Source organism: Aegilops tauschii, chromosome 1, assembly GCF_002575655.3.
Source record: "Aegilops tauschii subsp. strangulata cultivar AL8/78 chromosome 1, Aet v6.0, whole genome shotgun sequence".
Classification (NCBI taxonomy): Eukaryota; Viridiplantae; Streptophyta; class Magnoliopsida; order Poales; family Poaceae; genus Aegilops; species Aegilops tauschii.
In genome coordinates this window covers 360,892,715-360,903,360 of record NC_053035.3, presented here as the reverse complement: position 1 = coordinate 360,903,360, position 10,646 = coordinate 360,892,715, and the positions used below count along the sequence as shown (strand labels likewise).

General features: G+C 43.6%; 1 protein-coding gene across 1 annotated transcript; it reads left to right on the top strand.

The window, feature by feature from the left end:
* The first annotated feature begins 6,294 nt into the window (after positions 1 to 6,294).
* On the top strand, positions 6,295 to 10,291 carry LOC109737562 (bZIP transcription factor 39). The gene is made up of 2 exons (XM_020296688.4): positions 6,295 to 8,220; positions 9,497 to 10,291. Exons 1-2 carry the CDS (start codon positions 6,726 to 6,728, stop codon positions 9,958 to 9,960), a joined length of 1,959 nt encoding a protein of 652 aa, XP_020152277.1. The 5' UTR covers positions 6,295 to 6,725; the 3' UTR covers positions 9,961 to 10,291.
* The last annotated feature ends 355 nt before the right edge of the window (positions 10,292 to 10,646 follow it).

Here is a 10,646-nt window from a genome sequence, read left to right as displayed (position 1 = left end):
TGGATGTCAAAACTGCATTCCTTAATGGATTTCTTAAAAAAAGAGTTGTATATGATGCAACCAGAAGGTTTTGTCGATCCTGAAGGTGCTAACAAAGTGTGCAAGCTCGAGCGATCCATTTATGGACTGGTGCAAGCATCTCTGAGTTGGAATATACGCTTTGATAGTGTGATCAAAGCATATGGTTTTATACAGACTTTTGGAGAAGCCTGTATTTACAAGAAAGTGAGTGGGAGCTCTGTAGCATTTCTAATATTATATGTGGATGACATATTGTTGATTGGAAATGAAATAGAATTTCTGGATAGCATAAAAGGACATTTGATTAAGAATTTTTCAATGAAAGACCTCGGTGAAGCTGCTTATATATTGGGCATCAAGATCTATAGAGATAGATCAAGACGCTTAATTGGACTTTCACAAAGCACATACCTTAATAAAGTTTTGAAGAAGTTCAAAATGGATCAGTCAAAGAAAGGGTTCTTGCCTGTGTTACAAGGTGTGAAGTTGAGTCAGACTCAATACCCGACCACTTCAGAAGATAGAGAGAAAATGAAAGCCATTCCCTATGCCTCAGCCATAGGTTCTATCATGTATGCAATGATGTGTACCGGACCTGATGTGTGCCTTGCTATAAGTTTAGCAGGGAGGTACCAAAGTAATCCAGGAGTAGATCACTGGATAGCGGTCAAGAACATCCTGGAAATACCTGAAAATGACTAAGGATATGTTTCTCGTTTATGGAGGTGACAAAGAGCTTGTCGTAAATGGTTACGTCGATGATAGCTTTGACACTGATCCGGATGACTCTAAGTCACAAACCGGATACGTATTTATATTGAATGGTGGAGCTGTCAGTTGGTGCAGTTCCAAGCAGAGCGTCGTGGCGGGATCTACGTGTGAAGCAGAGTACATAGCTGCTTCAGAAGCAGCAAATAAAGGAGTCTGGATGAAGGTGTTCATATCCGATCTAGGTGTAATACCTAGTGCATCGGGTCCAATGAAAATCTTTTGTGACAATACTGGAGCAATTGCCTTAGCGAAGGAATCCGGATTTCACAAGAGAACCAAACTTTTCAAGAGACGCTTCAACTCCATCCGCGATCACGTCAAGGAGGGAGACATAGAGATTTGCAAAATACATACGGGTCTGAATGTTGCAGACCCGTTGACTAAGCCTCTTCCATGAGCAAAACATGATCAGCACCAAGACTCCATGGGTGTTAGAATCATTACAATGTAATCTAGATTATTGACTCTAGTGCAAGTGGGAGACTGAAGGAAATATGCCCTAGAGGCAATAATAAAGTTGCTATTTATATTTCATTATACCATGATAAATGTTTATTATTCATGCTAGAATTGTATTAACCGAAAACTTGATACATGTGTGGATACATAGACAAAACAGAGTGTCCCTAGTATGCCTCTACTTGACTAGCTCGTTAATCAATGGTTAAGTTTCCTGACCATAAACATGTGTTTTCATTTGATGAACGAGATCACATCATTAGGAGAATGATGTGATGGACAAGACCCATCCGTTAGCTTAGCATAATGATTGTTAAGTTTTATTGCTATTGCTTTCTTCATGCCATATGCATATTCCTTTGACTATGAGATTATCGGAGAGGTATCTCTGGGCCCTCTTGGTAATGCACATCATGATAAGCCTTGCAAGCAATGTGACTAATGAGTTATTTGCGGGATGATGCATTACAGAACGAGTAAAGATACTTGCCGGTAACGAGATTGAACTAGGTATGAGGATACCGACGATCGAATCTCGGGCAAGTAACATACCGATGACAAAGGGAATTGTGTATGTTGTCATTGCGGGTTGACCAATAAAGATCTTCGTAGAATATGTAGGAACCAATATGAGCATCCAGGTTCCACTGTTGGTTATTTACCGGAGATGTGTCTCGGTCATGTCTATATAGTTCTCGAACCCGTAGGGTCCGCACGCTTAACGTTCGATAACGATTTGTATTATGAGTTATATGTTTTGGTGTCCGAAGACTGTTCGGAGTCCCGGATGAGATCACGGACATGACGAGGAGTCTCGAAATGGCCGAGAGGTAAATATTGATATATTGGAGGATGGTATTCGGACACCGGAATGGTTTCGGAGTGGTCTCTTTTCCGAGAGATTCTTTCCAAACTTGTCAAGTAGATGACTGGCTTCGGGTATTTTTCGGAGTACCGAGGGGTTACCGGAACCCCCTGGGGGAAAGTAATGGGCCTTATGGGCCATAAGGGAGAGAGGAGGCAGCCCACAAGGGGTGGCCGCGCGCCCCCCATGGGAGTCCGAATTGGACAAGGGGAGGGGGCGGCGCCCCCCTTTCCTTCTCCTCCTCCCTCTCCCTTCCCCTTTCCCGCTCCGTAAGAAAGGAGGGGGCCGAATAGGATTGGAGTCCTATTCGGTTTCCCCCCATGGCACGTCCCCTAGGGCCGGCGGCCTCCTCCCCTCCTTTATATATGGAGGCAGGGGGCACCCCAAGGCACAAAGTTGTTTCTTAGCCGTGTGCGGTGCCCCCTCCACAGTTTACTCCTCCGGTCATATTGTCGTAGTGCTTAGGCGAAGCCTTGCATGGATCACATCACCATGTCGTCGTGCTGACGAAACTCTCCCTCGACACTTTGCTGGATCAAGAGTTCGAGGGACGTCATCGAGCTGAACGTGTGCTGAACTCGGAGGTGCCGTACGTTCGGTACTTGATCGGTTGGATTGCAAAGACGTTCGACTACATCAACCGCGTTAACCTAATGCTTCCTCTTTCGGTCTACGAGGGTACGTGCACACACTCTCCCCCTCTCGTTGCTATGCATCTCCTAGATAGATCTTGCGTGATCGTATGAATTTTTTTAAAATTGCATGCTACGTTCCCCAACAGCAACGACAACCAAAGAGTTGGCTAGAAGTAGCCAACCTTTAAAGGGTGCGTAATAGCTCACTGATCGAGTGCCCATGTGCGTAAGGCCAATAAGGCTAACTAAACCGCCGAAGCTTCGGGATGTCAAAATGCATCGATAGGGAAGCAATTGCAAAAGCAGAGGCCGGGAAGCGAAACGAGAATGTTGGCTTGAGTAACAAAACATTTGTGAGAATCCAATGCTCCCAAAACACAATGTTTCCTTCGCAAAATTCTATTTCAATATATAGGGCCGTTTAGATTACGGCCAGGAGTTGTCACACCAAAAGATCAACGTTGGCCGATAAGTGGGCTCCTGTTTAGTTGGCAGCCAAATATATTGTCTGGCAGATCAAATTCTACGCGGGCTCACGGGGAAAACGCTGGCAACAGATTCCCTCACCAAATATCGAGGCGCCATGTTTTGGCAGGGCTGACACATGCGAAATCCAAACATATATATGCGCGTTAGGTTTTGACACGACCGACGCAGGCAAAATCTGCACGGTGCCATGGTCACCAACAACCCAATACCCTCATCAAGAAGAGCAAATAGATTCATTAAACCGAGCACGACTATCTCTATCTACTCTTATAAAAAACGAGTTGGTGATGATGATGTACCTGTCATCTTGCAATATAGACTGTCCCATCTATATCTGACGGATAGAAAGCAAACCACGATAATTTTGCAAAAAGATACCTGCACCTCTCTCCACATTTGCAGATAAGTCCTTTCCTCGTTCATCCTTATCTCCCACAACCTCATTGTTAAAGGAAGCCTATGGAACAATCTAGCATGGTGGCCGCCGTCGGCATCGTCCATTCCCATGCCTCCGCTCAGTTCGACCACCAATCACTACCACGCCCCACTCCTCCTCACCTTATCTCTCCTCTTTCTTGAGATATCATTAGTTTTTACATATGGTATTACTCCCGCATGCGTCAATCACAACAGGTGTTTTATAAAAAAATATATCTTGATGTTCCGTGCAATGCACGGGCATCTTGCTAGTTTATAGCTTATAGCGATCCAAGAAATCTAGTTGCGTGGGAGGCTGCTTCGTTCGCTCGCTAGTTTAGTCTTTTTCTTGTCCTTTTCTTTTATGCTTTTATTTACATTCCAAAATATCCTAAAATGTCGTATTTGTATCTAAAAATATTTATGCAGTGCTTAAAACTATTTATGCAGTGTTAAAAGTGTTTGCGCAACTTTGAAAAAGTTGTTAATTGCATTAAAAATATTCACGCATTTCAAATAAATGTTAACATGCAAAAAAGTTGTTAGACTAATTTTCTAAAGTTGTTGATAGCATTAAAAGAAATATTGTGACGTTTAGAAAATGTTCACATTTTTTATAAGATGTTAAAGCAGTGTAAAAATTTGCAAGCATAAATCTCAAAAATTGTTGATAGCATATTAGATCATTTTGTGACATTTAGGAAATGTTCAAGAGTTTTAAAAAATGAATATGAAATTAAAAAATGGTTTTTAATATAAAACAAAATTGTGTGTAATTTAAAGAATGTTTCATATGATTCAAAAAATGTAGATTATATTTTTAAAAATATTATGAGTTTCAGAAATATGTCATTCCATAAAATTGTTTATACATGTAAAAAAATGTTCAAATAGTTTGAAAACGTTTTTTTATCTTAAAAAATATCAATGTGTATTTGATAAATGGTTAACATGTTTTTTTGAAAAATATATATTTAGAAAACATATTAATCCTAAATTTTAAAATGTTAAGATGTTGAGAACATATTTAGAAGTTATTCCTAAGATGTACATTATGTATGAAAAAGTACACATTAAAACATATGTTTGAAAAAATTGGTAATAATGTATATGAAAATTTTTAAACATGTATGGAAAATTGTTCATGTTGTATACAGAATTTTACAATGTTTATGAAAAGTGGAGACATGTGTTGAAAAACATAATAAAAACAAAAATAAAGAAATAAAATACCGAAGGACATAGAAACAAAAAAACCTGTGCAAATAGTGAAAACAATATAAAAAACCATTATAAATAAACTTCGCGCGTCGCTACTGGGCTTGCCCAGTAACGCTGCTCCAAAGGCGTGACGGAGGCACGTCTCGCGGTGGGCGATAAATAGCCCTATCGTCATTAAACAACCTTTATATCTATATCTATATCATCATCATCATCATCATCATCGATATAAGAAGAGAGAGTTGCAGAGATCTAACAAATCTCAACCGTTCAACCGCATCTATCCAACGGTCGACATTGCTTTAGTGTTTAGCATAGCAGTAAACTTATTTAGCACCCTCAACTAATTACTATCATACCTATATCAAATGTCAACATTAACCAAGTAATTACATCCTACCTAATATTAACATGTAATTTATCTCGCCTGATATTAATGTGCAATACAATTAATGTCTTGCCTAATATTAACATCCATTGCATGTAAATTACTACCTCCGTTTTATTTTATTAGTCTCCATCGTATTTTGGGTCAAAATTTGATCACATATTTGACTAGCAAAATATTAATGCATGTCAATAAAAAACATATTGTCGGATTCGTATTTGAATGTAGTTTCAAATGATACCATTTTTGTTACGTATAACTCATACAATATTAGTTAAAGTGATGGTCAAATTATGACCCAAAATACGAGAGGGGTTATTAAATCAGGGCGGATGTACTAGTAGTCAACAAAATCTCTCACTTTTGGTTTGGTGTTTTGTGTATTACCGTGAAATAGATTGAAAATTTCTTTCGTAAAAAAAGAGAGAGCCAAAACTTTTTTTATTTTTTTTGCAGGGTGAGGGAGCCAAAACTCTAGAGGTGCGCAACAAAAGAAAGCCGGGACCGCTGTTTCTCGTGTGAACTAATTTGGATATGATAAACACCTAGGTTAGCAAAAAGACAAAAACAAACAGAAAGCCAGACTAGACGCGCGCGTACCACCGCGTGATCATCCTTTACACTTGCACCATATCATTTCCGTTCTAGCTTGGGCTATCCTTATCTTTACTCTTGGTCTTGCTTCTACGCAACGGAAAAGCTCACACCAAAAAATGATGAAGGCACGTGTTACGCAGCCCGCTGCGACCACATCCTACTAGCCTCCAAAGGACGGATCTGAGAAATAAGCAAACACGAGAGGATGCTTCTGTAAAATCTGTTGAAAAACGGAAAGCACATTCATTCATCAGAATTTACTTATCCGGAGCAGCCACATTTCCTGCACCACTCACTGACCCACCAACCAGAGCCAGAACCTTCCCACCCAGAACCCTCCACACACCACTTTTACCCCACTCACCTTCACCCACGCCCCCCCACACACACCGCACCGGGCACAGCGGGCCCGCGGCCCCACGCGTCAGCGCGCGCCGTCCCGGCCGCCTTAACTTCGGCGTTACTCACGTCGGACTACCGCTTTTAGCACCCCACCCGAACGGCAATCCTAGATCTAGCTACTCCCCGCGCAGCCACACAGCCGCACAACCGCACCGATCGGGACACTCTCTACCCCCGATGACACGCGGGCCCGGTACGAAGCGGGTCCCTTTCGCCACGGACTGAAGGGAGAAGAATTCCACGGGCGGGAGAAGAAATCCGGATCCGCACCGCACGTCCCGAGCACGAGGCACGGGCTCGTCAACACCCGACTCCGTCCACTCCGCCCCGAGTTTCCGAAATCCAAATTCCTACACCACTCCTCCCTCCCTCCTCCTCCCGTTCCGCGCCTGCACCGCGCCTCGATGGATGCCGCCCAAAACCCTAGGCTGAACTGAACCCTCCTCCCCGAGACGCGGCCATGGCGGAGCCGGCCCTCCTCGACCCCTCCTCCCACTTCGACCTCCGCCACTACCCGCCCGGCCTCTTCGACCCGGACCTGCACCTCGCGGACGACGACGACGACCTGCCGCTCGGGAATTTCGGCCTCGGCCTCGGCGGCGCCGGCGGCGACTGCGACGACCTCGACTTCGACCTGCCCGCGGATTTCTCCGTCGAGGACTTCCTCCTCCGCTCCCCTGAGCGGAGCGACTCCGCCGAGGGCTCTGCCGCCGGATCCGGCCCCACCGCATCCTCGTCCTCCCCCGCCGCCTCCGGCACCGGCTCCGCCGTCGCCGACGCCAGCTGCGAGGTCAAGCACGAGGAGTCGGACGAGGGGAGGAGCGCCGCCGCCCCTAGCTGGGGCCTGAAGCGGAAGCCGGCGAGCCCCGCCCCCAGCTCGGAGGCGGCCAAGTGCCGCCGATCCGGGGACGGTGAGGTCTCCCCTTCCGCGTCGGCCTCGCGGCCCGCCGTGGACTCCGACGAGGGAGGCGCCGTCGGCGAGGGGGAGGACACCAGGCGGGCGGCGCGGCTGATACGGAACCGCGAGAGCGCGCAGCTGTCTCGGCAGAGGAAGAAGCGCTACGTCGAGGAGCTGGAGGAGAAGGTCAAGTCAATGAACTCGGTCATAAACGACCTCAATTCCAAGATCTCCTTCATTGTGGCCGAGAATGCAACACTGCGGCAGCAACTCGGTAGCGGCGGCGGGAATTGCGCACCGCCTGGGATGTATCCACCGGGAGCAGTGCCCGGCATGCATTTCCCTTGGGTGCCTGGGTATGCCATGCGGCCTCATGGTTCCCATGTCCCTCTTGTACCAATTCCTCGGCTAAAGCCGCAGCAGCAGGTGACCGCAACCAAGGCCACAAAGAAACCAGAGAACAAGAAGGCCGTGGACAGCAAGAGCAAGAGCAAGACCAAGACCAAGAAGGTGGCAAGTGTTAGCCTTCTCGGTTTGATGCTTGTTATGCTCGTCTTTGGTGCTTTTGTTCCAGGGTTCAATCACAATTTTGGATTGAGTGGGGGAAGTGACAATGCAATGTTTAGGAATTTTGGTCAGCCTCATGATAGGGTAGTCAATGTCAATAACCATGGTCAAGCACCTAAAGGGGGTTTGAACAATAGTGACATGACTGGTGTTGATTCTGGAATGATGATTGGGACTGATGGCAGTGCTGACCAGAAGCATCAACCTCCACTTAACTCAAGTGAGACCTTGCCTGCTTTGTTGTATGTGCCAAGGAATGGAAAGCATGTCAAGATCAACGGCAATCTGATTATTCATTCTGTGCTTGCAAGCGAGAAAGCGGTAGCACATGGGACTTCACAACACAACCGTGACCAGTCAGGTATAGATCACAAAGAGACAAGTACAGCCATAGCTCGTCATCTATCACTGCCTGGAAACAATATGAATCCACAAGAGAAATCCCCGGTAGATGGACCATTGCCGCAGTGGTTTCGTGAAGGAATGGCAGGTAAGCAGAACAATTGTTTGTCAATCTAGTATTCTTGTTTTTTTGTGAATTGTGATACTGCAGCTATGAATTCCATTTATTATCCAAACTATTATTTCTCTGTTGCATCGACACATCATGATGTGATATTTTAATCAAGAAGGTTCCCACATTATCTTACTTTCAAGAGAGACCAAATGCTACAGAGAATAATATTACCAAGTTAAAATAGAAGTCAAAAGGATTGAACTGATTGTCCATGAGTCATTAAGAGAAGTAGAATGTATGTTAGATACGAATAACATCACTCAACTATTCAGGAAATGGGAACCCAAATCTATATTTAATGTCGCAAACAAGTAAATCTAACACTTCAACCATCCAGCAATGGGAACAATGTCTTTATTTATGCCCTCCTTTTAACAATCATGTACTCCCTCCGTCCCCAAATTTTTGTCTTAGATTCGTCTAGATACGGATGTATCTAATACTAAAACATGACTTGATACATCCGTATTTAGACAAATCTAAGACAAGAATTTTGGGACGGAGGGAGTACAAAAGAGCTCAGTAAACAGTAATGATATTATTACTTTTTATTTGTAAAAGTAATTAAAAGTCAAAGGATTGAAAAGATTGTCTGTGAGTCATTAAGAAAAGTAGAATGTATGTTAAATCAGAATTATGTCACTTAATATGCCATCATATATTATGACATTGCAACTATTCAGGAAATGGGAACTCAACTCTATATTTAATGTTGCCAAACAAGTAAGTATCACACTTTTAGCAATCACATAAAAAAGAGCTCAGTAAATATTAGTGTTATTGTTGCTTTTTATTTGGAAACTGTCTTATACAGCGATTATCATGTAGACTCTGCCCTGAAGAGCCTTAATCCCTGACAAAAACTTATCTGTCAGTACAACCTGTGTTCAAGCTCTATGCTAGCAAAATAGTAGAATCATGGTATGCTGCTTGAAGCATATTTCAAACACGTGACTGAGCAATGTTACTGATTATTTCACAACTTCAATTTGCTGTATATTTCAAGTACTTTATTGCAATATTTTCTTTTCATGTAGAAGTGATAACTGCTAAATGTTCACAAACTCGTAGGAAAACTAGTCTGAACTCATGTGCCTTATGTTTTTGTGGTGTTGTCAAGTTTGTTACTGGAATAATTGTTCTTTGGTCTTGTTGATGAAGTCTCCTACAGAAAACTTGGTTTTCTATTGATACTCTTTGAGTGTTATTGCACTGTCTCTTACTCTAATTCTGATGCAACAATTTTCAGGGCCTATCCTAAATTCTGGAATGTGCAGTGAGGTGTTTCAGTTTGACGTTTCCGCTGCCACCAATTCCGGTGGCATAATACCTGCTTCTCCAGCTGTGAACTCCTCGAGTGTTAATGCTACTCGAAAGGTTCCAACACCAGCTCCTGCTTATTACGGCAAGCTGAAGAATAGGAGGATCATGTACAATGAGGCGATTCCACTCACTGGGAAAACGGCGAACAACACAGGGCCTTTCAACAGAACTTCTGAAAGCAGCAAGTTACCTGATAAGAAGCCAGCATCGTCGGTAGTTGTTTCTGTGCTAGCTGACCCCAGGGAGGCCGGTGACGGAGATAGCGATCCAAGGATGACCCCGAAGTCCCTCTCCAGGATATTTGTTGTTGTTCTCCTTGATGGTGTCAGATATGTCACATACTCCTGCACCCTTCCTTTCAAGAGTGCCAGCCCTCATCTTGTAAACTAACCAATAATCATGGGGGTCGATGTGTTGTCATGGTTCTCAAGCAGCTTTGCTGGCCCCGACGAATCTGATGGCCGATAGATTAAAACGACCTGATGCTGTTGTCTAACCAAGGAATGAACTTTCTATTCACTCGGCCTGAGGTAATTCAAGTTTGTCGAAGGTTTGAAGTGGTGTGAGCTAAATGTGGTTCTGCAGTTTTAGGCTATGAGTGCAGTTTCTGTGCTGCTGTGATATAACCAGGATCTTATGCTGTACTCTAACCTTGTTGTTATAATGTAATACTGTTTGAGGAACTTTTAAGACAAAATATACATGTAGTTTTATCTCTCCAGATCATATATAGTCGCGACTAACTTGTTCATGTGTCGTCTGTGACAAATTGACCTCTGTTTGATGGAAATTATTTCAATCTGGATAAACTTATGAGGTGCACATTTCAAATGAAATACTGTACTTCGATAAGCATAATACTGAAAATGTAATGATCTCTGCAAATACAGTTGGTTCTGAATTCTGACTGGATGGCGATGGTAACCAGCTTGCTAACGAAAAACGGCTGCAGGCATAATACCAGTTCAGTTCTGTAGCCATCCCATAACCGCAGGCGATATAGAGTTTGAATTTACAAAAAGAAGAAGACGTTACGCATGAAAATCCATCGAACAAAACGGATTTGTTGTTAGAAT